At 48.3% G+C, this 27,615-nt stretch overlaps 1 protein-coding gene across 2 annotated transcripts in view; it reads left to right on the forward strand.

Annotated features, from left to right (window-relative positions):
* Window positions 1-3,048, forward strand: part of NRG3 (neuregulin 3) — a 1,859,719-nt gene extending 1,856,671 nt beyond the window's left edge. Inside the window, exon 9 of one of the 2 annotated variants that reach the window (XM_069240652.1) lies at window positions 1,347-3,048. In XM_069240652.1, coding sequence (XP_069096753.1) covers window positions 1,347-1,845 — 499 coding nt within the window. In that variant the 3' untranslated portion in view covers window positions 1,846-3,048. The remainder of the gene's footprint in view (window positions 1-1,346) is intronic. The other variant, XM_069240653.1, reaches the window with a different exon arrangement.
* Window positions 3,049-27,615: the final 24,567 nt, after the last annotated feature.

The following is a 27,615-nucleotide window of genomic DNA, read 5'->3' on the forward strand; positions in this document are numbered from 1 at the left end:
ACCAATGCAATTTAAAAAAATATATATATATCCCCTCCTTTACACTTTAAAAAAGGATCAAGACTTTCCATTCTAGTCTAAAGTTTCTTTCTGGTGTTAACGTGCAATCCAGCATGTCTAACCATGACTTTCCTAGTGTATATTACATAGAAAGATAATGTGAAATGTTATTGCTGGTAGAAACCTCCTATTTAGAGGTGAGTATGTTATTGTGGTGCAGTATTTGTTGTAAAATACATCTTTTCCGAGTGCCCCTCATCTTTATACATGTGATCCAAATGTACTATAAAAGTATATATTATATTAGGTCCAATTAATTTATCTAAAGCTTGGAGCTAAAACATGTTTTCGTAGAAACTGTACAGGTCTATAAGCCAGCATGTACCTATGTCATATTTATACTAGTTATGAACTTGTAGTAATTTTTTAGATATCAGACGTAAAAACTTTGTAAATTTTGCATTCAGAACAAAGTCAGAAGGTTTAAAGCAAGCAATTGTTGCTTGTCTACAGGACCGTATTCCCCTTTTAGGACCAGATTACATAAACTACCAGCTTGGTGATACTTTTAGGCCTAAACTAATTTTCATGAAAGTTCTATTTAGCACTATCTCATAATAAAGTGTGATACTTTACACATTCTTTTGAAGAGGCCAACGCTCTGTGGTAGAAAATATTTGTTGTACTTTATCCACAACAATAAAATATGAATATCGATTTTTGTTGCTGCAAAGCACTGTCTCTAAAGAGATCCACAGTTGTAGACCTTGGGGTAGTAGAACTAATTTGGTTTTATTACACAGCACGTGCATAGTACCTTTTATTTTTCATGATTCCTTACTCCTTACATATTTATTTGCAGCTATAATATGTTCTGTCCTGTTGCTCATTCCACCTTTCTTATACTTTGAAGAAAGGCACAATCTTTACATGCAATTAATGTAGTGAGGTCTTGTGTGCTGATATTTTTAATGGATTGTGGGATCACGTTGACTACAACATTTGCACCTTTGTTAACATCACATACATTATACCTTTATGCAAGCAATGCAATATATATATATATATATTTTTTTTTTGCACCTTCAAACTGCTGAGAACAATGACTTTATATTGCCCCAAGCCATCATTGGGTGTCATTCCACCTGACACTTCGTTGGCCACAACCCTTTGCAAATGAGCCAGAAGGATGACTTAATCCGTTTTATGTAATGTGAGCCATTTTGTCCTCAATACTCTCAGCCCACCATCTCACAACGTAAAGCATGCAAAACTGAAGTTTAAAATGGATACCTCGTGATTCATTAAAAGCTTAAAATGGTTGTCTTTGTTTTCTCTCTATCTAGACATTCACCATCTGGTACAAAGAATCCACCGTATACTTCGATAAATATGCAACTGCCTTCAAAAGAGACGCAATCCTGTTGTAATAACTTGGATCAAAAGGACTTGCTAGGAGGTTCGTCTGCTCGGTCCAGCTCAGTTCCCATCATTCCCTCTGAGGGACGGGATGATGCCTGCATGCAGATGAAGGACGTTTCTGGGACAGCAGACATCCAGCGGTGTAAAAATTCCTATTCTGTTGAACTTGTCCATGCAAGTGCTACGCCAAGCAATTGTCTCGTGGCAGAGCAGCAGGAGGTGAAAATTTTGCTAGAGACTGTGCAGGAGCAGATTCGAATTCTGACTGATGCCAGGAGAAAGTCAGAGGACTATGAACTGGCAAATATAGAAACGGAGGACAGTGCAAGTGAAAATACGGCCTTTCTACCCATGAGCCCCCTGGTGAAGTCTCAATTTGTCTTAAGGAATGATGCACAGAGAGACTTAACACTCAACAAGTGACTTTTGAAAAGGGATACGTGTGTTGGTTGCTTTGCGAAACAGGAAAGAAAAGGGATGAGAATTAAATTTATATGCATTAATTTAAGAACATCTACAGAGAAGAAACCAAATAGTTTATCGCCCTCTCATATCATAGTGTTTTTTAACAAAATATTTTTTTAAGGGAAAGAAAGGTTTCATGAGAATGAAAAATATGAAACCAGAAGCTTTGAAGTATAGTTATACTAATTTGATGGTAAAGGGCCCATCTAGTAAAATAATTCCAATTCTTTGCTCAATGAGAGCTTCAGTGAGTTGCAAGTGGTAAGGATCCTGCGATCAGAAAGGTGTGCCATCACACTTGATAATGTGTAAGTGTGCTTGGACAAAGGTGTTTAGTCCGATCAAGTGCATCATTAAATACGCCCTTTCATATCATCATTTGAGGCAACTGTTGTTCTTGGCTAACCAAGTAAAAGGTTCAGAAATAGTTTGATGGGTTTCATAATGAATAGTGTGCTCAATTTTTACATAAGGAAAATGTCCCTGAGAGAAAAATGAAAGTTTGGAAGCCTGGGTCGGTAGAAATATCATTCTAAATTTGCATTTCGGTTTGGACACCTGTTTCTGACGCATTCTGGCTGAACTATCAATAGGTTATTTTAGGTGAATTCTGCAACCTTGTTTCCAGGAAGTTAATAGCATATGAATTATGTGAATGTATATGATGTTCAAAATCGACGGCAAGTGGAACTGACTCACCTTTTCCGATAAAGCAACAACAAACACATTGGTTTTCTCGTCCGCGTTGGGAAAAACATACAAACAAATATCGGAACGTGATTAGTTAACAGGTGATTAACCCATCAGCCTGCTGCCCCTATTCATTTTTATTTGATACATCAAACCCAAAAGAGCCTCCTGTGCCATTTTGTAAGGAAATGTATTTACGATTTAAAATGTTCTCCTGTACAGTGAATGAGCTATTAAAAGAATTCCTTGACTTTCCAAATTCACAAAGTTTGTGAATTCAGTTTCTCGGTCTCAAACTAACCTACAAGTAAATCTCATCTCCTGTGAATTGATTCAGGATAAAGCAATATGCTATCCCTTACCAAGAGAATGGATTTTGTTGCCTGAGGCTTAATTCGATTGCTTAGGAGGTATGATAGAAAAACATGTCTATAAAAGGAGTAATATTAAATATAAAGTTTGCAAAAAGCTAATGGATTTGTCTTGTTTCTTCTACATTTAGCAACTCCAATCTTTCATGTGGGTGTTAATAAATGAAGTGGTTTGAGGGCAGGGGTTGTCATGCTTCGAGGAATAGGGAATTCAGCATTTACTACATTTCAGAAACAGCAGCAAATTCCCAATGTATCACACGTGTATTGTTTTATTTAAAGGCATACAGAAAGGAAATATATGAATTTCAAAAATGCACCAATAAGTGTATGGTATATTCCAAAATATCGTGGAATGTATATTGTCTGACAAACATATCACGTCGAAATATCATTTATATTGCTCCTCTTGAGTTAAGAAGATGCAATGTTTCTGATAGCGTTGACTTGCTTTCCTTTCCAGAAACAGTAAGGACCAGAATAACAGCAGTTATTAAAGGAATGGCTGGCATTCAGAGGTTGTGAAAATATAAAATCGCCTTTCTTACCATAGCTATCCTGGGATTGATATGAAAAAGTTTCTTGTCAATAATTTTGCTTTGCTCTTGTCTTTGAATGGTTTCTCAAAAAACGTATGAATCAGGGTCATAGATCACTAAAGAAGATTAAGAAAACAAATACAAATAACCAGCTTACACCTAAAACCTTTGCTTTAACATCCTTTGGTCTGACTCACATTTCAAGATAGATAGTAACGAACAAGCTTACCTTTGTAAAATAATGCAGTTATTAAAAAGAATACATATACTTTTCATGTGAAGTTCAACTACTCAAAGCCAATTGAAGCAACAACTCGGCCACAATACAATATGTACCATGTTGAAACATGACTTTTTGATATTTGAGCTGCCAGTAATGGCAAAGTGCTAGAAATGGGGTCTTTGGTTGGCAGTTAGGTTGCCCCTGTCCAAACAAGGACCCTTTCTCTAGTCAGGGTAAGTCACACACAATCCAAATTATCCTGTATCCACCCTCTGGTAGCTTGCAACTGAGCAGTCAGGATTAACTTAGAAGGCAATGTGTAAAGTATTTGTGCATTAAAATCATGCATTAACTCAGTATAAACACCACAAAAATACACCACACATGTTTAGAAAAATAGATTATATTTATCTGGTCAAAATAAGGTAAAAACGATCAAGATTTGATACATACAGGTTGAAATATCACTTTTATAATGATAAGATTAGATTTAAGTTCTTAAAAGCAACAAGTGTCTCTTGCAAGCACAAAGTACCTGGTTTGCATCAAAATTATCCCCACTGGACTGCAGAGGAGGAGATGTGTGGAAAACGGGGAGGTGTGTGTTGGTTTATCCGCGAGCACACTGACGATGCCTCAATGCTTTTCCACACAGCAAGGGCTTTGCGTCGATTTTGGGCGCACAGACTTGGATCCTCTTCAGGTTGCAGAGTATTTGGACGCCCAGGGGATGATGCAGAGAAATCCTGGGCTTGCCGGGCAAAGTCACAGGAGCTGTGTCAATCCGGTGGGCGACGCAGGGATATTTCTGTCACACGGCAGGCACGGCATCGATTCCTCTCACAGGAAATCAGGCTACGTCGTTCCGGCTTGGCTCTGTGTCAATCCAGTGGGATGTGCATCAAAGTTACGGTCACAATGCTGGTGCTGTGTTGATCTCCACTGGGGGAGCCGGGCTGCATAGTTCCAGTTTGGCGTTGCAGTGATTGTCTCACCGCAGGGCATGCTGTGTATTTATTCTGGCATGCTGTGCATCGATTTTCGCCACACAAGGAGTTCTTTGCAGAGGTGAAGTATTTTTGGACCTGAGACTTCAAGAAATGGGAGGCAAGCTCAATCCAAGCCCTTGGAGAGCACTTCTCAGCAGAGCCAGAGGGCACCAAGGCAGCAGGGTAACAGCAAGGCAGCAGTCCTTGTCAGCCAAGCAGCCAGGTGAGTCCTTTGGGCAGCCAGGCAGCTGCTCTTAGCAGGTTGCAGGTTCTAGTTCAGAGTTCCTTTCCCAGTAGGTATCTTGTCAAGAGGTGTCTGTGTTGGTAGGGTCAGGGACCCAGTTCATATACTCAAATGTGCCTTTGAAGTGGGGGAGACTTCAAAGAGTGACTTAGAAGTGCACAAGGTACCCTTTCAGTAAAATCCTGTCTGCCAGGGTGCCAGTAGGGGGGGTTGGCAGTCTATTGTGTAAGGGCAGGCCACTGTCCTTTGACGTTTAAGTGTCAGGCCCTCCACCCTCCCTGCCCAGGAAGACCCATTCAGTATGCAGATGTGTGAAGGTGGGACTGAGCATCCTGTGTTTGGGGTTGTCTGAGTGAAATGCACAAGGGAGCTGTCAACTAACCTAGCCAGATGTGGATTTGAAGGCACAGTAGGATTTAAGTGCAGAGAAATTCTCACTTTCTAAAAGTAGCATTTCTAAAATAGTAATATTAAATCCAGCTTCGCCAGTCAGCATGATTTTGCATTACCATTCCGACCGTACTAAATATGACCCTTTTAGTCCTTTCAGATCAGAATCTACCACTCAAACAGTATACAAGGGTAGCTCTACTGTTAGCCTTTGATAGGAGCAGGCCTCACAGCAGTGAAAAACAAATTTAGGTGTTTTACACTACCAGGACGTATAAACTACACGGGCATATGTCCTGCCTTTAATCTACATAGAACCCTGCCCTATGGGTTACTTAGGGCCTACCTTAGGGGTGACTTATATGTAGAAAAAGGGGAGTTTACGGCTTGGAAAGTACTTTTAAATGCCAAGTCGCAATGGCAGCCCTGATACATGGTTAAGGGGCTACTTGTGTGGGTGGCACAATCAGTGCTGCAAGCTCACTAGTACCATTTAATCTACAGGCCCTGGGCACATGTAGTGCCCTTTATTAGGGACTTATAAGTACATTAAATAAGCCAATTAGATATCACCCAATGTCACCATGTTTTAAGGGAGAGAGCATATGCACTTTAGCACTGGTTAGCAGTGGTAAAGTGCACAGATTCCTAAAACCAGTAAAAACAGTGTCAAAAAGTAGAGGGAGACAGACAAAAAGTTCAGGATGACCACCCCAAAGCTGTCAGGTCTAACACAAAGCCGTTTTAAAACAAGGTAGCTATATTTATTACAAATATTTGAAGAGAAACAGAACAAAGTTAACATGATTACAAGTTCTGCTTCAGCTACGCTTAATTAGATCTCCTGCTGTTGGAAGTCTGAGATTATATTTTAGGCCACGTAGACACTGTAGGTGACCTTCAAGTGCACTCAAAATCCAGACGCTCACAGACAGAGGAAGGTCAAAGGCTCACTGAAATATCCTTGTCTCTGCTAATTAGTAGTTTACCACTTAGCATATTCACATAAAAAGCACTCGAGGAAGAAAATTCAACAAAAACACTGCAATGTCGTCTAGAAAAAATATTCTACTTTCCTGGCAATTATTTCCAGTATTTCTTTACTGAATTTCTCCCATAATAGCTGCATACAGTTGCCAAAGCATTTAGGCATTATTATACATTACACACATGCCTATTTCATACTGTGCCTCTCTCCCATGTGATGCCTGCAGCTGAAGGTACTTGACGTAGCCCTGTGAGCCGGGTTACACATTTGCGCATTCAGTTCATATCCATGCCATCCTGTTTGAGCCTTGGGGACATGTTGCCCTTGAGGCTCGTATGCGAAGTAACATGAAACCAGAACTCTATTACAACTTTCCTTTAACTAAGGGAACATAACAGTTAGACCGGGTTTTAGTCACTGTTGCAGTCTGCAATATAGCATCCGCCTGCTGAGTCTGGGTGTTACATCCTGCTAGTCCCCTTCTTGATAATATAGTAGTCTCTCATCAGAGGTGAACCTGTTATGGACGCCCTCTCTACCACGATAGTTAGGGTTACATGAGGGGCATCTTTATTGCGTGGCACAGTTCGCACTGACTGCTCGATACAAATGGTATATGGTGTATTTATTATTTATTTTATTTATTTAAAAAAACACACGTATCATCCCCAGAAGTACATCCCAGCGCTAGAACCAAACAAGGTCACTCAGCAGTTAAATGCCTCTAAAGAAGATACAGCCAGGTTTTTAAGTGCTTACGGAATACAAAAAGGTCCTCACGAAGACACAATTCCAAAGAAAGGGAATTCCAGTGAAGTGCTGCCAGAGGGCCAAACGAGCGGCCATCCATCCTAGCTTTCCTAATTCTTGTGCTGCAATTCAGAGCTTGAAGGAAGGAGCTCAACGCTCTACTAGGCTGGTAGAAAGCCACCTTACCACGCAATACAGCTGGTCTTGACTCTTGAAGTGACTTGTGCACATAACAGAGTAGTTTGAACCTGCTTCTTTTGTGCACTGGAAGCCAGTGCAGTTGATTGAGGCAGGCAGATGCTGAGCTCCCTTTGGAGCTGGCAGATTCATTCTGTATAAGCTGCAGTCGACTAAAAAGATAGTCTGCCATCCCTAGATATAAGGCATTTCGATAGTGCAATCTGCTCAGTATAAGAGCCTGGTTGACAGTCTTACACAGAAGAAAGGGATCCATCTGAATAACTTCCTCAGCATGCATAGGAGACCAGAACACCTCCCTCACACCATGTTTACCTGGTCCAGCATAGAGAAGGAGTCGTCTTATATGAACCCCATATTCTTGACGGCTCTCCTTTGTAATGGATCTGCACCAAGAGAAGTGGGCCACCAGGTATTATTCCAAAGTTTGTCTTCCCCTCCGAACAACAGTATCGTATGTACATCCTGAGTGATCTGTGATAACAATGTTTCAAGTCAAGGTTGTTTCCCTTCTGTTTTAGATTTAATTGCTGTCAAGTAGTCGTCCCATGTGTCTGTTGGCAAAACACTATGGCTCTGTGCATATAGTCTATCCAACTCAAACATCTCCGCTGCCCTCCATTTAAGGAGATGCTTTAGATGCAATTGATGGCTCAGCATCCCCAAAAATACTTTCCCGGCAATGGTTGCAAGAATAACAGCAAGCCATCAAATAGATCCAAGAATCAGTGCAAAAATAAAAAGCAGGAGTCAGCAGCAGCATCAAAAAGACCAACACTTTTTTACCAGATTACCTTTTGATGTCCATCAACACAGGAACTTTGCATTTCATAGAAAGATATAGGGGCATATTTATACTCTGTTTGCGCCGGAATTGCGTCGTTTTTTTTTACGCAAATCCGACGCAAAGCTAACTCCATATTTATACTTTGGCGTTAGACCCGCCTAGCGCCAAAGATCTTGGAGTTTGCGTAATTTTTTTGCGTGGACACCTACCTTGCGTTAATGATATGCAAGGTAGGCGTTCCCGTCTAAAAAATGACTCCAAGGCATGTGCGCCTTATTTAAACTCCCGTGCAAAAATGACGCACAGGAGTGGGCGGGTCAAAAAAAATGACGTCCAGGCGCTTTTGCGTCATTTTTTAACGCCTGGTCAGGGCAGGCGTTAAGGGACCTGTGGGCTCGGAAGGAGCCCAGAGGTGTCCTCCCATGCCCCCAGGGACACCCCCTGCCACCCTTGCCCACCCCAGGAGGACGCCCAAGGATGGAGGGACCCATCCCAGGGAACTTAAGGTAAGTTCAGGTAAGTATATATATATTTTTTTTGTGGCATAGGGGGGCCTGATTTGGGCCCCCCTACATGCCACTATGCCCAATGACCATGCCCAGGGGACATAAGTCCCCTGGGCATGGCCATTGGGCAAGGGGGCATGACTCCTGTCTGTGCTAAGACAGGAGTCATTTCAATGGGGGTTGGGAGTAAAAAAAAATGACGCAAATCGGGTTGAGGCCAATATTTTGCCTCAGACCTGACTTGCCCCATTTTTTGATGCCCAAGCTCCATTTTCCCCTACGCCGGCGCTGCCTGGTGTGGGTCATTTTTTTTGACGCACACCAGTCAGCTGCACCGGCTAACGTCATTCCATAAATATGGCGCTTTGGAATGGCGTTAGCCGGCGTTAACATTTTTGACGCACAACTGCGTTGGCGCAGTTGTGCGTCAAAAAGTATAAATATGGCCATAGTTCATTGGTCTTTTTAGAATTAGCATTACCTCCCGTCCCTCCCTCGCCTTCCTTTTAACCAATGAGGCCTCCCGCCTCCCCTCTAGACCCTCCCTTCCCCTTTCAAAAACCCCCCCCACCCTTATCCCCTCCTGTTCTTTTGTCTAGCCCACGCTAGACGGTTTTCTTTCCCTTTCTTACCTGCACGGCGGGGCCTGGAGGTCGTCGATGGAGGCACTCCTCGGGACGCGGAGCTCCGCGAGGAGTGCTACGGCTGGGTCGCGTCTTGAACGAGCAGCATGGTTGCTCGAGAGGCGTGTCCTGGAGGCCGGCTGACGGGGTCAGCCGGCCCTCTGTGGCTGGGACGTTGATTTCCGGGTTTCAGCGCCGCGGAGCCGCGGGGAACCGAGGGACTTCAACTCTGAGATGCTCTCAGGTAGGACGGGCGTTCGGCCCGTGGTTTTTATGTATTTTGAATAAATAGGTGACCTCTTTAGGGATTGGTGGAGCCCTGATTGGGGGGAGGACCAGGTGCCTATATAGAGGGTAGTTTTTTGGGGTTCAAGTCAGTGATTATTTGTTTACCATGCCTAAAGTTCCAGCAAAGAGACGTAGGATTGTCTCTTCTTCCTCGGAGGAGGAGGGGGGTGAGGCTAGCATTACTACTCCGGAGAACTCACAGGTACCTGGCAGGGGTACTCCCCTCATGTCCAGAGAGGAGGTTCAGGATATGATTGAGGTGGCGGTGACCAGGGCACTACAAGCAGGCGTGGCCAGGACTGGTCAGTCTAAATGTGAGCATTCATCGGTAGCAACTAGGAAATCCTCATCGGAGAGTGAGGATGAGGCCCCATCGACGTCATCTGGGGGGAAATATGTTTCCAGAGAAGATATGTGGGAAGTGATGGCACATGTTCGGGACAATTTGGGTTTCCCAGTGTTTCAACCTGCAGACTCGGATTCTCATTTATTTCCTCAATATAAGACACCTTCAAAGTTTGCCATGCCTTTTCAGGGACCTGTGAGGGATATGGTGTTTCGTGAGTGGAAGGATGTGGATAAGGCTCAGGTTCCACGATTCCTTCAGAAACTTTACTTACTTGAGGGTGAGGAGGTTTTGCCTCCTTCAGTACGCCTGGACTCTATTTTGGCTACTCTGATTGGCAAAACAGCAGTCAATCCGGAGGATTGTGTGCCTACGGATGCCACTGACCGTAAAGTGGATTCGGGTCTTAAGAGGGCTTTTGCTGCGGAAAATCTGGCGCTGAGGGCAGGGATTTATTCTGCATATGCGTCACAGTCATTGGTTCAAGACTTTGATAAACTGGCGGTGGCTGTACAGGAAGGGGCGGAATGTTCGGAGCTCCTGGCTGGTATGGAGCAGCAGGCCAGATTGTTGGCTGATGTGTCTTCGGATGTGGTCCGTACTTCGGCTCTGGCATCTGGGTCTTTGATTGGGGCTCGTAGGTCCCTCTGGTTGCGTTCCTGGAAGGCTGATCCGGGGGAAAAGGCGGCCTTGTTGAGACTGCCGTTTGAAGGTCGTACCTTGTTTGGAGAACAATTGCCATCCATGCTTTCCAAGGCTTTTAAGGAACGGAAGCATGCCTTACCTTATAAAGGGGGTTCTTCTTCGAGTAAAGGGTGGAAGAAACATTCCAGATCTTCTCCTACTAGGGATGCTAAATCCTTTTCATTTAGGAAACGGCGTTTTCAGCCGCGTTTTTCACCTAAGAAGTCTGCTCCTGTGACCCGGGGTGGTTTCAAGAAGGGGTCCTGACAATCACTGTGGGCCTGGCAGAGGGCCGGTTGGGGGAAGACTGAGTCACTTTCTTTCGGCTTGGAAGGACAGTGTAAACGATCATTGGGTACTAGACATTGTGGCCAATGGTTATGTCATAGATTTTGTGGTGGTTCCTCCAGATTCAGGGGTACGTCCGACACCTCTGCCTTCAGAGGGGTCACGGAGAAGAGCATTATTGGACGGAGTGCGGGACTTACTGGTCAAGGGGGCCATTTCCCACGTTCCGCTATACGAGCGGGGTCAGGGCACTTATTCGGTCTTGTTTCTTGTGCAGAAAGTTTCAGGGGGATTTCGGCCGGTGCTCAATCTAAAGGAGGTGAATACCTGGATCAGGACAGTGCATTTCCGCATGCCGTCCATTCAGACTATTTTTCCATTTGTCAGACACGGGGACTTTCTGGTGTCACTGGATCTGCAGGATGCTTACCTACACGTACCGGTGGCAAGATCCTCTCAAAAGTTCCTGAGGTTTGCTGTGGGTCAGGACCATTATCAGTTTTGCGTTCTGCCTTTCGGTCTAAAATCTTCTCCTCAAATTTTCACAAAGGTGCTGGCTCCTCTAGTGGCTTTGCTTCATTCAGAAGGGGTATTTCTGCATCCTTATCTAGACGACATTTTGATTCATGCCCAATCACGAGACCTTTTGCAGAAGCAGGTGGTCCATGTTCTGGGGGTCCTGCAAAACCACGGGTTTTTAATCAATTGGGAGAAGTCAGACTTAGTGCCGTCCCAGGATCTGGTTTTTCTGGGAGCTCGGTTTCAGACTCTTCTTGGGTTGGTGACTGTGTCAGAAAAACGGTTGGGTGTCCTACAGGCTTTGGTAAAGAAGGTATTGTTGCGGTCTGCTCCCCGAGCTCTTCTATGATTGCGTCTGCAGGGTCATTTGGCGTCGGTGATATTTCTGGTTCCTTGGGCACGTTTCCATCTCCTGTGCTTGATGACATGGTTCTTGAGAAGGTGGACACCAGGGTCCGGTTCTCTGAAGGACAGGGTTCCAGGGTCCGGATTGATTCACAGAGAGTTGCAATGGTGGTTGGATGCAGACCACCTGAGGATAGGGGTTTCTTTATCGCCTCTGAGACCCGTGGTGGTGACGACGGATGCCAGCCTCTCCGGTTGGGGGGCATGGATGGGGTCGGCTCAGATTCAGGGGTTTTGGTCCCCTCGGGAGGCGAGTCGGTCGTCGAATTGGCGCGAATTGCGGGCAGTATTCCTGGCTCTGGTCCATTTTCAGGATTCCCTGAGGGGTTCGGCGGTTCTGGTTCGCACAGACAACTTAGTGGCCAAGGCTTATGTCAATCGGCAAGGAGGGACCAGGTCAAGGGCTCTGTTCAATCTAGTCAGGGAGATTTTTGTGTGGGCTCAGGAGTGGGTTCCTTCTCTCAGGGCTACGTACATTCGGGGGGTGGTGAATGTTCGGGCGGATCGGCTGAGCAGAGTTATTCCTTCCTCTCAACTTTTCTCTCTCCGGAAGTCTCTGTTTCAGCATCTGGTTCGGCTTTGGGGTCTTCCAGTGCTGGATGTGTTTGCGTCAGTAGGGAATGCGAAAGTGGATCGCTTCTGCTCCCGGTTTCGATGTCCCCAAGCATGGGAGGTGGACGGGATGTCATGTCCTTGGCCGCAGGGCCTTTTGTATGCGTTCCCTCCTTTTCAACTACTCAGGGCGTTTCTGTTACGTGTGAGGGATCTGGGGTCCAGGGTTGTCCTAATTGCGCCACTTTGGCCGAGGGCGAATTGGTTCCCCTTGTTGAGGCTGATGGCGGACGGGAGGATGTGGCCTCTGCCTCTTTGTCCGTCTCCCCTGGAGTTTCCCTGCCTCCCATTGGGGTCATTGAGAAGGTTACACTTGACGGCCTGGAAGTTGAACGACGGGGATTGACAGGTCTGGGGGTGCCGGTAGCTTTGAGTTCTACATTGCTGGCTTCGAGGAGACGTTCCACTTTACTTTCTTATGGTAGACAGTGGAAGGTGTTTTCGTCATGGTGCTTAAGTCGTGAGTTAGATCCTACCTGCGCTTCTATCTTTGAGGTGATGCAGTTCCTGCAGGACGGTGCTCATTTAGGGTTGTCAGTGGCATCTCTTCGGGTGCAGTGGGCGGCTATTCAGGCATTCAGAGGACCATGGCGTAATCTTCAGGATGAAGGGCGCTTGATGCCGAGATTTTTTCAAGGGCTTGTTAATTTATTTCCTCGCCCGGTACGTTCTTTTCCTTCATGGGATATGTCCTTGGTTTTGGATGTGTTGACGGAGCCCCCTTTTGAACCTTTGGGGGACTGTGATTTGCGCCATCTATCTTTGAAGACATTCTTTTTGGTAGCCATTACTTCGGCTCGTCGGTTGGGGGAATTGGGGGCATTGGCTTGTTCCTTTCCTTTTTGTAAGATTTTTCACGATCGGGTGGTTCTGGTTCCGGTACCTTCCTTTATTCCTAAAGTCAATTCTTCGTTCCATTCCCGGCAGGAGGTCATCCTTCCTTCATTTTGTCCGAATCCCTCCTCAAGGGAGGAGGTCCGTTTGCATTCGTTGGATGTGCGCAGGGTTTTGTTGGAGTATCTGCGGGTGGTGGCTCCTTTTCGTAAAGGGGATTCACTGTTTGTTAATTTTGGTCCGGCTCGCAAAGGTGAGAAACCTTCCACGGCTTCCTTGAGTCGGTGGGTTCGATCTTTAATTCTGTTGGCCTATTCCTTGAAAGAGGTGGTTCCTCCTCAAGGGATTCAGGGGAGATCTACCAGAGGCATGGCGGCTACGGTGGCGGAGCTTCAGGGGACTTCCGTGGTGGAAATTTGCAGGGCCGCCACTTGGGCTTCTCCTTCGACGTTTGTGCGTCATTATAGGCTGTCGGACTTGGGTAGTTTGGAGTCGGTGTTAGGTCACCGGGTCTTATCCTCTATGAGATAATGTTTGGGATGTTCTTGGTGCAGGATATTAAATAAAGGTCTTTCAACTCGATGTCCGTCTCCTGTGTGTTTTCTTGCTATGTCTCATTGGTTAAAAGGAAGGCGAGGGAGGGACGGGAGGTAATGCTTCCATTTTCTTACGATAATGGCATTACTCCTAGTCCTACTCCCTCGCCTTCCTTTTCCGTTCCCTCCCACCCTCCCGGTACGGACTGTCCGAGTTGCAGCTTGGGCTTGGTTTTTGTACAGGAGGGGATAAGGGTGGGGGGGGGTTTTGAAAGGGGAAGGGAGGGTCTAGAGGGGAGGCGGGAGGCCTCATTGGTTAAAAGGAAGGCGAGGGAGTAGGACTAGGAGTAATGCCATTATCGTAAGAAAATGGAAGCAGGATTGAACACACTGACATGTTTAATGTTTATACTGATAGTGGAATGGAGCTGTTTCTTGGTTATGTTTGAGGTGTGTACAGAGCCTTAACTGTGATTGCTGGAACCCTTAAAAGAAAACGGCTTGAGGTGAAAAAAGGTCAGGTGGGGAAGGTTATTTTCAAAGGTATTAGCCGGATACATTGCTTCTGTATTCCTGTGATGGACTAACTTAGGCTCTTCTTACAGCAGTCTGCAGCAATTTTCAATTGAGCACATGTATAAAGAGGGTCCACAAATGTGAGCCAGATTCGCTTGAGTTTAATTTGGAGAGTCCTTGGGACAGCAAAGGAGTCATTTTCATTGAGCAGCGATGTTTATGCCATATTCCTCTAACTCAAGGCTGCTATTGCAGGACTTTTTTATTAAAGATACCATCTGTCCCCCAAGCCATTGTTGGTTACCTCAATGAGCAAGACATTTCCTGGCTAGCCAATGGGAAGGTACCCTGATGCAGGTAAGGATTGCCTTATTTTGTATAGCAAGCTGCAGCAGCAACTTGTGTAGGGCAGGACTGCAGAGAAAACAGCGATCAATTAATTTCTATTTAGATTAATCAAACCAAGTACTATATAAATTTTCCAGGTGTAACAAATGCATATGGGCACATTTTCAAGAAAGCCCCTGCCCCACCTAATGACACAATGGTTGTACCGTATTTACAATACAGTTGTAAGGACAATAGCGTCTATTGTGCTGCTTTGCTGCACTAGCGCCAAAGATTTTGACGCTAATGCAGCAAAGTATAGGCAGGACAATTGATTAAAATGTGTGCGCGTTTCTTCCTGCAGCAAAATTTGATTTTGGAAACAGTGTTGAATGATGCCCAAATCTATTTATGAGGTTTACCAGAGGTTACAATGCTTCAAAATGATACAACAGAAGACTTCCAACTTTTAAATACTTGAAATTGGTTTCTGTGTGGTGGGAGTATTTGATATTGCCTAAGGGCATTATGGTATGTGAGAAAGTAGCCTCTTTCTAGCATGGTTACCCCCATTTTCGGCCTGTTTGTCAGTGTTTGTCCGTGTGTCTCACTGGGATCCTGCTAGTCAAGACCCCAGTGCTCATAGTTTGTGGCCTACGTGTCAGTATGTTTTACTGTTTCGTCAGTATGCTTGACTGTGTCAGTGGAATCTTGCTAACCAGAACTCCAATGCTAATGCTCTCTCTGATTCTAAATTTGTACTTACATACTGGTACCTCAGTATTCCACTTCAAATTGGCATACTAGACCTCCCTCATAAGTCCCTAGTATATGGTACCTAGGTACCTAGGTCATTGGGGTTCCAGGAGCTCCTTATGGGCTGCTGCATTTCTTTTGCCACCCATAAGGAGCTCATACAAACACTTCTTCAGGACTGCCATTGCGGCCTGAGTGGAATAGTGTAAGCACTATTTCACAGCCATTTTCACTGCACCAGATCACTTATAAGTCACCTATAAATCTAACCTTTAGACCCTGAAGGCTAGGTGCATAGTACCTGTGTGTGAGGGCACCCTTGCTCTAGCAGAGGTGCTCCCATGTCGTTCAGACCCATTTTCCCGGACTTCATGAGTACAGGGACGCCATTATAAGTGTGCACTATATATAGGTTAATACATATATGTAGCTTCACAATGGTAATTCCGAATATGGCCATGTGAGGTGTCTAGGTTTGAGAAATTGTACCCCCAATTCGATTCTGATATTGGGGGCCAATTCCATGCACCCTGGGGGGTCCACCAGGGACCCCCACTACTGCCATACCAACCTTCTGAATTTTCACTGCAGCCCCAGCTGCTGCCATCTCACAGACAGGCTTCTGCCCTCCTGGGGCTTGAGCAGCTCAAACCCAGGAAGACAGAACATTGCATTTCCTTTAGGAGAGGGGGTGTGACACCCTCTTCCTTTGGAAATAGGTGTTACAGGCATGGGAGGGGTTTCCTTCCAGAGCCTCTGGAAGTGCTTTTAAGGGCACACATGGTGCCCTCCTTACATAATCTAGTCTACACGGTTCAGGGACCCGCAGTCCCTGCTCTGGCACAAAACTGGACAACGGAAAGGGGACTGACAACTCCCCTGTCCATCACCACCCCAGGGGTGGTGCCCAGAGCTCCTCCAGAGTGTCCATGAGTTCTGCCATCTTGTTTTCAGGATGGTCGGGGAATGCTGGGAGAATCTGAGTGGCCAGTGCCAGCAGGTGACATCAGAGACCCCTCTTGATAGGTGCTCTTCTGATTAGGTGACCAATCCCCCTCTCAGAGCAATTTTAGGGTCTCTCCTCTGGGTTTTTCCTCAGATTCGGTTTTGCAAGATTCCACCAAGACTCCTCTGCAACCTCTGCTTCACCTTCTACCATCGGATCAACAGCAGAACTGCTTCAGGATCTCTACAACTGCAACAAAGTATCCAAGAAGGCTACTGCAACTCTGTAACTCCTGCGAGCAACTGCAACTGCCACAGTTTCCAGTTGTGCAGGCTCTCAGGACTGCCTGTCTCCATCCTGCACTAGAAGGACTGAAGGAATCTCCTGTGGAGTGACAGAGTCACTTCCCTGCTTAAGCAGGCACCTCTCTGCAGTGACAACCGGTACTTTGGGACACCTCTCGTGTCGACAAGCATGATCCCTAGAACAGTGGTGGTGGACTGAAGTGATCCTGACTGTCCAAAGGTCCAGCTGTCCAAACTTTGCGGAGGTAAGGGCTTGACTCCCCGAGCCAGAAAGTATCTCTGTGCATTGCGTGTTTTGCAGTTCCTAGGACTTCTGTGCACTTCTTCCAGAAATCCTCTGTGCACAGTGTAGCCAAGGTCCCCAGCTGTCTATCCTGTGACTCTCAGCTCCCTGAGTTGCTCTCCAGCGGTGAGGAATCCCTTTGTGTAGTACTGTGACAAATGCTTTCTGCAACCCATTTTTCTCATTGTCCTGGGACTCCTGTTGGTGCTGCCTGGTATTCTGAGGGCTCTCAAAAGTCCTGAGATTCCCCTCTTTCTCCTCTGTCTAAGTTGAGACCCCCAGGTTGCTCCTTGGCCCAGGTAGCGCCTTTTCCCACCAACCGCGACATTTGCGTGAGCCATGGTTTGTTGGTGGAATCCAATGATGAAAACCAGCCTGCATCCAACGACTCAGCGTTGGACATCTCTTCCACCAAGCAGGAACCTACAGCTGTCTTCTTTGGTGCATATCTGACTTCTTCTTCGACCCTGAAAATCCACTTTTGCACCTTCATCCGGGTTGGCAGGGGCTCCTGTTCTTCCTGGACTCTTCATTTGTTCTTGGACTTGGTTTCCACCCTCCACAGGTCCTCAGGTCCAGGAATCCATTGCTGGTGTCTTGCAGTTTTTCTTGGTTTTTGCATAATCCTTTACCATGACTCCTGTGGAAACTTGCAGTACTTTACTCCTGTTTTCCTGGGCTCTAGGGTGGGGTACTTTACTTACCTTTGGTGTTTTCTTACACTCCAAGCGCCCCTCTACACACTACTCTTGCCTACAGGGGGAACCGACTTTCGCATTCCACTATTTTAGTATATGGTTTGTGTTGCCCCTAGGTCCATTCTAGCCTATGGTGATTTTCACTATTTGCACTATTTTGTGACTGTGTACTTACCTGATTTTTGCTACTAGTGTATATGTTGTGTGTTTTATCTTACCTCCTAAGGGAGTATGGCCTCCAAGATATTTTTGGCCTTGTGTCACTAAAATAAAGTACCTTTATTTTAACACTGAGTATTGTCTTTCTTGTGTGTGAGTATTGTGTGACGACAGTGGTATTGAAGAGCTTTGCATGTCTCCTAGTTCAGTCTTGGCTGCTCTGCCTACAGCTACCTCTAGACACCCTGGCTTTTAGACACTGCCTACATTTCACTAAGAAGGGATAACTGGAACTGGTGTAAGGTGTAAGTACCATAGGTACCCACTACAAACCAGGCCAGCCTCCTACATTTGTGGTGCAGCGGTGGGATAAGTACTTGCAATTGCCTTATCACTCTGGCGGTTTCCACAAGAAAGTGTACTCTAATACTTAGAGCTATGCATACGTATAACTAACAGTCTCACTTTCCCTCTAAAACTTCTATAAAGTTAGATAAAGTAGGTCTTTTTCTTTTTCGCAGCTTTAGCCTAACTTTTTCTATCACTATAGCCCTCATTACAATCCTGGCAGTCGGTGTTAAAGTGGCGGTAATACCGCAAAAAGGCAGGCGGCCAAAAAAATGGAATCATGACCATGGCGGAAACCGCCAACATAGACAGTCACTTTAACACTCCGACCGCAACGGCGGTACAAACAAACAGCGCTGGGGTAACCGCCCACAGACAGGCGGAAGACAGTGTACCGCCCACCCTATCACAAGATGCCTATCCGCCACCTTTTCTGGGGCGGAACCAATCAAACAAAAACACGGCGGAAACAGTACACAGAAGGGAAAACACCCACCTCTCCACACCCCACGAGGAATCAGGACGCCATGGAGCCCGAATTGCAGATACTGCCGATGCTGGTCTTCCTTCTCTTCTATCAGGAGCACCAACGACGGCGAAGACGACCACGGTGAGTACTGCACCTACAACACAGGGGAGGGGAGAGGGAAAGAGATTGACACACACACGCAAAACCCCCACCCCCAACCACACCCACAACACCATACACACAAATACATTCAGCAACAGTACACATACACCCCCCCGCCCCCTGGAAGAATGAAAGGACAAAAGGAATTGATTTGAACAAATGTAATCATGTGAAATGTCATTATCAAAGTTCAAAATCCAGTAAACACAATTATGTACACCAACTACACAAGTTTGGATAGTGCACCAATCATTGTCCGTGGACCACTGGGCCCAAAATGCATGGGCGAAGCCTACACATGATACCTGACTGGAAACAGAGAGAACACTGGAGGGGCATCAGATCAAAATTAAACAAGCACCTCAGGGGGAGGGGGAGTGGGGGCACCTCAGCCAGATGAACGCATGACACCACTGCTGCACGAGGGGGCTCCATGCCCATTGATGTATCCTGGGGAGTGCATAGCCACAGTCTCTCAAGTCTCTCCAGTGGGTGGTTTGCCCACTACTTTATCCTGGGGAGTGCAAAGCCACAGTCTCTCAAGTCTCTCCAGTGGGTGGTTTGCCCACTGCTTTATCCTGGGGAGTGCAAAGCCACAGTCTCTCAAGTGGATGTATCTCTCCACTGGTTCTGGAGGAGGCCTGGTGCCCAGTGTGCTTCATCCTGCCAAGGACTGAGGTAGTGGATGGTCAATCTCCACTGGTTCTGGAGGGGGCTTTGTGCCCAGAGTGCTTCATCCTGCCAAGGACTGAGGTAGTGGATGTCAATCTCCACTGGTTCTAGAAGGGGCCTTGTGCCCAGAGTGCTCCACGTGCAGTGCGGCCGGTACAATTCCCTCATCTGGGTGTGTGTGCCACGAGATTGCAGAGGTACAGGTAGCATGATATGCCATGGAGGCAGTGACATACCCCACACTGCTACGACTTCGCATTCCACCTGCAGGTGACAACAGTGATGATGATGACAGTAATGCTTCATGGAAGCTGCCCAGGGTCCTGGAACTCACCACCAGCCTCGGACGACTGATCACTGGGGATGGTAGGCATGCCAGCGGTGGTGCCACTGTCCGAGGACGTCGCGGGGCCGCTGCCGGTGCTTGCGGCGGTGTCTGTCGTGGCGGTGCTGGCGGCGGTGTCTGTCGTGGCGGTGCTGGTGGCGTGGTCTGTGGCGGCAGTGCTGGCTGCGGGGTCTGTGGTGGCAGTGCTGGCTGCGGGGTTTGTGGCAGCAGTGCTGGCGGTGGGGTCTATGCCGGCGGTGCTGGCTGCGGGGTCTGTGGCGGCGGTGCAGGGGGCGGCGTCTGTGGCGGCGGGGCATGTGTCAGCACCTGCTGAGGGAGAAAGCATGATGTCTCCTGCAGCCTCGGATGGCTGCCCACCGGGGAAGAGGCTGGGGACTGTCACAGTGGCTGTAGACGTGCCAGAGGCGGTGCAGGTGGCGGTGCAGGTGGCAGTGTTCGCCGCCGTACAGGTTGGTGTGGACGTGGACAGAAGGTGTGACACTGGTCCCTCAGTCTGTGCCACCATGCCCTCTCCTGACCTACCCTTCTGTTTTTGGCCCTTACCCACCTTTGATGGTGGCACAGTTGTCTTGACACTATCCCCTTTCGTTTTCGCTGACCCCTTGGTGGCTGGTGTTTTCGGCTTCTCCCTCTGGGATGTGGGCACCTTTTTCACCTTGGCAGGTTGCGGAATGTCCATGCCCTCGCTATGTGGCACACTGGCAGCCCTGATGGTTGGCGCACTCCATGACCCGCAGTTGCTGGCACCACCTTGCCTGGGGATGTGGTGGCTGAGGTGCTGGGTTGGGACCTGGAAATCCTGGCCCTAGTGGAAGGACGTGGGGAGGTGAGGGGAAGAGGACAGGGTTTGCCAGGAAAGGTTTTTTAGACACACTGGGACGGGTAGATGGAGGGGGTTTGGGAGTGGAGGAAGAGGTAGTGGTTGTAGGAGGTGTAGGTCTGCTGAATTTGGGTGAAGGTGCATGGCCTGGAGGCTGTTGTGAGGTGGATGGCTGTTGGGTGGGTGTGTGCCTGCGTTTGTGTACTTTAGGAGGAGGGCTCACAGACACACTGGGAGAGGACACTAAGGATGTGTGAATGGTAGTGGGGGTGGTGAGTGCACGTGAGCGGTGTGTGGTGATGGGCGTGATGGTGATAGACGTAGTGGCTGAGGATGTAGTGCATGCAGGTGTGAGTGGAGATGAGACTGGGAGGGAGACGTGGAGGAGGGGTACACAGTGGAGGAAGTGGATGTTGGTATGTGTGCATGTGTATGGTGCTTGTGTGAGTGCCTGTGGGATGTGTGGTACTTATGTGTGCCTGAGCCACTCCTGTGTGTTGATGTGTGTGCATGCTGGTCTGATGGTGTTCTTGGGATAGGCTGAGGTACTGGGGATTGGGTCTGGGTGGAGGAGGTTGGAGGGGGGGAGGCTGGACACAGGGACAATGGCTGCCATCAGTGCTGAGGCCAGAGCCTGAAATGCTCTCTGTTGGGCTGCCTTGCCAGAATGAATGCCCTCCAGGTATGCATTTGTATGTTGCAAATGCCTCTCTACACCCTGGATGGCATTCAGAACGGTAGACTGCCCAACAGTGAGGGATCTCAGGAGGTCAATAGCCTCCTCACTGAGGGCAGCAGGGCTGACTGGGGCAGGGCCTTAGGTGCCTGGGGCAAAAGAGATGCCCACCCTCCTGGGTGAGCGTCCACAGGACAGATGCTGAGGGGCTGCTGGGAGGGCGGTGCTGGTAGGGGGGTGGCGGCTGTACCTGTTGATGTGGTGGGCACAGAGGGGCCTGCCACTGCATGGGAGCTCCCATCAGAGGAGGAGTCGCTGTGGCTGGTCTCTGCTCCTGTCCCCGCCGTGGAGCTCCCCTCACCCTCCGTCCCACTGGTGCCTTCAGACTCCTTTGCTTCACCCTCCAGGGCCAAGTGGGATGCAGCTCCCTCCTGCTCCGGCGCCAATGCTCCTCCGCCTGATGATGCTATTGCACACAAGAACAGGGAGACCACAAAAAGGGGGGAAAGACAGAAGAAAAATATGTTCAGTGCATGCAACACCACTACCGTTGGCGGACACATCAGACAGTGAGCAGCCCTCTGCAATACGCCCTGCACTTAAAGTTCCTAGATTGATCACATGCCCATGGGGTACGAGGCCTAAGCCCAATTGCTGCACACCTAGAAGTCACAGGAGCCTGACTAGGTGTAGATGGCTCTAACCACTAGTGGGGTTGGGGTGCCACATAGCCTGCCTCACAAGGGACCTTGCCTATCAAGATTGCCCTGGCCTAGGGGAACCCACTGCCCACCTCCCCCGCCAAGACACCTCGTAAGTCAGCTGAATGAGAGTGTACTCACCCCCTTGTGGCTGCTGTGATGCCCTCAAGCACCCATCCAACTCCAGATAGGCCACCGCCAGGATCCGGAACATCAGGGGGGTCATGGTGCGACGGGCACCCCTCCCACGTTGGGAGGCCATCCTCAGCTGGGCCTCTGCCGTCTTCTTGCTCCAGCGGCGCAGGTCCTCCAATCTTTTATGTCAGTGGGTGCTCCGTCTGTGGTAGACCCCCAGGGTCCGGACGTCCTTGGCGATGTCACGCCAAATAGCCTTCTTCTGGTGGGCGCTGACGTAGAGGAATGGTACAGGGGGAAAGGACATTACTCACCCATCCGGACTGTCATACTCATTGCCCACCAGTTCCCACCAATGCCAGGACGCACACAAACTCCCCATCCGCACATGTAGGCCTCAGCCCCCCCATGTATCTTCCAGCCACACCACTCAAAGCAGGCATTGCCCATTCAGCATGCTTACAGTGTACTCATTTGTTTGTCTGGAGGACCGTACAGTTGCGTTTACTGGGGGAGGACCCCATCCACTAGTTTCTCCAACTCCTCCGAAATGAAGGCAGGGGCCCTTTCCCCAGATACATGAGCCATTGTAGCTTCCAGACACAGGCCACAGCAGCACTTGCAGTGTAGGTTCTCTCGTGTTGAAGGTCAGGTATCAAGTGAGGAAACAGACAGAGAATGGCAGCCACGTCCACGGCGGTGAGTACCGTCACCGCCGGAGTACATCGTCATTGGCTCCTCGGACCCATAGGGCCCAATGTTAACCAATGCAGAATTGCGCCACGGTCTTCGACCACCCACCGCGACGGTGTACAACACCAGTGCAGTTACCTCATATCCCCATGTCCCACCTTACATGTCAGGCAGCCGCCATTTCAGGGAGCCACATGGCATTAATAATAACTTTGTCACACCTATGTAGGCCTGGAATACACACAGTTACAGGCACATTGCGGATTAATAAATGTGTGAAAATGACATTTTGGGATACCTCGGTGTTGGCTGACTCTCTGCTCGCTGTTCTCCATAGGGCACATCTTCTGGGGCAGGTGATGAGATGGCGTCATCCTCCGGTGTACAGACCGCTAGTGGACCTGTCGACAATGTAAGAGAGACACATAATAGTCACATACAGACTTGATCTTGCAACAATCCAGGAACTGTGTGCCCAGTTGGAGCCAGGCCTGATGTCAGCTATCCGCCACCCCACAGGGATACCCCCTCTAATGCAGGTCCTGTCAGTACTCCATTTCCTGGCAAGTGGTTCCTTTCAAACAACAGTGGCCATTGCATCAGGGATGTCCCAGCCAATGTTCTCTAACGTTTTGTCCAGAGTGTTGTCTGCCCTGCTGAAACACATGCACCGCAACATCGTGTTCCCTCAGGTAGAGGATTTGCCCACAGTGAAAGGTGACTTCTATGCCCTGGGACATATCCCCAACATCATAGGTGCCATTGATGGGACACATGTGGCATTAGTACCCCCCCGCAGGAGTGAACAGGTGTACAGAAATAGAAAAAACTACCATTTTGATGAATGTGCAGATGGTATGTTTGGCAGACCAGTACATCTCCCATGTGAGTGCCAAGTTTCCAGGCTCAGTGCATGACGCTTACATTTTGAGGAATAGCAGCATCCCTTATGTGATGGGGCAACTACAGAGGCACCGTGTGTGGCTAATAGGTGAGGCCAAGGACCCAATACAGTGTGAATAGGTGTCTGGGTATGGGGTTGTCCTTAAGGGTTAGTGTGTGTCTAACAGTTGTCCCTCGATATTTGCAGGTGACTCTTGTTACCCCAACCTGTCATGGCTACTGACCCCAGTAAGGAATCCCAGGACATGGGCAGAGGAACGCTACAATGAGGCACATGGGTGAACTAGGAGGGTGATCAAAAGGACCTTCGGCCTCCTGAAGGCCAGGTTCCGGTGCCTCCATCTGACAGGTGGTTCCCTCTACTACTCACCAAAGAAGGTGTGCCAGATAATTGTGGCCTGCTGTATGCTGCACAACCTGGCTTTGCAATGCCAGGTGCCTTTTCTGCAGGAGGATGGGCCAACTGGTTGTCTTGTGGCAGCTGTGGAGCCTGTGGACAGTTAACAAGAGGAGGCAGAAGAAGAGGACATAGACAGCCAAAACCACATAATCATGCAATACTTCCAGTGAGACACAGGTAAGAAGATGTCACTGCCTCCCACATCTCATACAATATTTGGAGCTAGCTAAGTCTGTCATTTTCACTCAGAGTATGGACTCTGACTTGTCACTTTGACTTTCCATTTCACAGGTGTGGGTCCCACTTTGTGCCCTCTGCGATATTTTCTACCGGCCTACAGCTGTGTTACATCGGTATGTGCACAAGTAAATTGACATTGTTATATTCCATGGTTATTGCAATTACACATTTGTGAAAGCACAGACTGACTCCAGATTGTTTTGTGATTGAAGTGTGTTTATTTCTGTGCTAATAGGTGAAGGGGGTTGTAAAATGGGCTAGCGGGATGGTGGAGGAATGTCCAAGGCAGAGTCCAGTCTAATTGTTTCACCAGTGCATTGTCCAATGGGGCATAGGAAGTGGAGCAATGGCAGTTGAAGGATGGACAGGGTGACAAAGTGGAACAGAAGGGTGACATTCAGGGGGGTCTCATTTCCTTGTGGGGGTCTTGGCAATGTTCTCTGTCTTGTTCCTGGATCTCAGGGACGTTTGCTGGGTGGTTCTCCATCTGCAGGGGGTGGGGTGCTGGTGTTGTGTTCCTGTGGCCGTGCCTCCTGTCCACTAGCACCGGCGGAGGTGGAGGGCTGTTCATCATCCAGGCTAGTGTCAGGGGCCCCTTGTTGTGCCACTGTGTCCCTCCTGGTGTTGACAAGGTCTTGCAGCACCCCTGCAATGGTGACCAGGCTGTTGTTAATGGACTTCAATTCCTCCCTGATCCCAAGGTAGTGTTCCTCCTGCAGCCGCTGGGTCTCCTGAAACTTGGCCAGTACCATTGCCATCATCTCCTGGGAATGATGGTAAGCTCCCATGATGTTGGAGAGTGCCTTGTGGAGAGTGGGTTCCCTGGGCCTGTCCTCCCCCTGTCGCACAACAGTCCTCCCAGCTTCCCTGTTGTCCTGTGCCTTTGTTCCATAAACAGTGTGCCCACTGCCCCCAGGTCCCTGATCGTCCTGTGTTAGTGGGGTTGCCTGGGTTCCCTGTAGTGGTGGACACACTGCTGATTGACCTGTCCTGGGGACAGAGGGATGGGCCCGCTGGGTGGGTGCTGTGCTGGTGTTTCCTGAGGGGGGAGGCTCTGTGGTGGCTTGTGGCAGTGTCAGGGGAACCGACTGTCCCGAGGTCCCTGATGGGCCGGGCTGGTCATCTTGATCCAGTTGTGCAGAGCTGCTGTCATCACTGTGGCTCTCTTCTGTGGGGGGACTGGATATGTCTGGCACCTCCTGTCTGGTGATGTTGGGTAGGGGTCCTGTGGGGGTGTAAAGGCATGTTTATTGCATCTGTGTGTGCCATTGTGTGTAATGGGTGAGTGACCCTGTACTACTGTGCTTGCATTCTTGGCTTGGTCCTTGTGTGATAGTAGGTTTAGGGTCTGTTTGGGTATCTGTAGTGGACATGCTTTGGTGATGGGTGTCCATGCATAGGTGTTACATGCATGGCTTGTTTTTGGGTTGTGTGGGTTGTGTTGGTGGGGTATCTGTGGGTTGTTGGGGTGATGGGTGTGAGTGTAAGGGTGGGGTATGTGATGGCATGCAGGTAGGGTGGGGGCTAAAGTAGTAAAGATTTGCCTTACCAGAGTCCAGTCCTCCTGCTACTCCTGCGAGGCCCTCAGGATGTAGTATTGCCAAGACTTGCTCCTCCCATGTTGTTAGTTGTGGGGGAGGAGGTGGGGGTCCACCACCAGTCCTCTGTACAGCAATCTGGTGTCTGGAGACCACGGAACGCACTTTCCCCCATAGGTCGTTCCACCTCTTCCTGATGTCATCCCGTGTTCTTGGATGCTGTCCCACTGCGTTGACCCTGTCGACAATTCTGCGCCATAGCTCCATCTTCCTTGCAATGGATGTCTGTTTCACCTGTGATCCAAATAGCTGTGGCTCTACCCAGACGATTTCCTTCACCATGACCCTGAGCTCCTCCTCAGAGAACCTGGGGTGTCGTTGAGGTGCCATGATGTGGTGTAGGTGACGTGTGAGATGTTGTGTGTTGTGATGTGTGAGGGGATGTGTTGTTGTGTGTTGTTTGAGGTGTGTGGATGTTGTGTAAGTGATGGTGTTGTGTGTCTGTGGATGCTGGTGTTGTTTTAGGTAGTGTCTCTCTCTGGCCTGCTTTCAAATTTCAGGTAGTAAGGGTTTATGGGTGATGTGGGTGTGTGCTTTATATAGGATTGGGTGTGTGGGTATGGTGTGTGTATGTGTATCACGTGTGTGTATTTCAATTTGTCCAATGTGGTTGTGTTTTGTATATGTGTGTGTATTTTGAGCTTGGCGGTGTGTACCGCCAATGGATTACCGCGGTTCAAAGACCGCAGCGTTGGTTCGTGAGTCGTGATAGTGTGGGCGTATGCTTGTTGGCGTGACAGTGTGGGTATTGTTATCGCCAATTTATCACTGACCTTTGGTGTAGCGGACTTGTGTGGGTGTCTGTATTGTGGCGGATTCCGAGCTGAGGGTCGTAATACCTGTAGCGAATTCCGCTGCCGCAGCGGTATGTTGGTGGTCTTCTGCACGGTGGTAAGCGGGATTTACCGCCAGGATTGTAATGAGGGCCTATGTCTTCTATTGAGGCCACCCCTAGGGTTATCAAGACAACCCATGAGAACCTTAACTTTAAAAGTATGAGGGGGCTGTGCTTAGAAAGAAGCTTAGGTACTGGGAAGAACCCCAATTATGATTTCCTCTTAAATCTCCTCTTGCAAGATGATCAGGCGCATTCTGATGGTCATGTAGAACTAGAGGTGGAAAATGAAGGGGATTCTAACCAGGTAGATTCAGGAGAGGGTCCTGAAGATCCAGGGGAGGGTCTCCTTCCACAGATCATTCCACTAATAAACCTCCTAGTGTAGCTGGTAGTGGGAAGGGGCATCACACACAGGTAGGGCACCCTTCACACCTAGAGGCTAGGTCACTAGGGTTAAACAGGTTAGGGAAAGATCAGCCACTTCTCATTCCCATGTTACTTCTGTCTCAGAGGTGTCCCACACATCCAATGCTGAGGACAACACCCTAGATAGGGAACTCGGAAAGCTGAGGTTGGAGGAGGCCAAACCGAGGCTGCAACAGCAACAGTTGGCCTTAGATAGAGAATCCCTAGCTGTAGAAATGGAAAGACCGGGGTTGGGGTTAGATCCCCATGGTGGCAGCAGCATTGAAAGTTTCAGAAGGTATGAGGTCAGGGAAGCCAACATTAACTCCAGAAACTTACACAAGATTGTTCACCCATACAAGGTGGGGGATGATATACAAAAGTGGTTTGCTGCACTTGAGAGGGCCTGTAAGGTTCAAAGGGTCCCTCAAAAGCAGTGGGCTGCTATACTTTGGTTGTCCTTTTCTGACTAAGGGAGGGACATACTCCTCACTGTTAGGGAGGAGGACTCAGACAATTACA

The sequence above is a fragment of the Pleurodeles waltl genome, chromosome 6 (genome assembly GCF_031143425.1).
Source record: "Pleurodeles waltl isolate 20211129_DDA chromosome 6, aPleWal1.hap1.20221129, whole genome shotgun sequence".
Lineage (NCBI taxonomy): Eukaryota > Metazoa > Chordata > Amphibia > Caudata > Salamandridae > Pleurodeles > Pleurodeles waltl.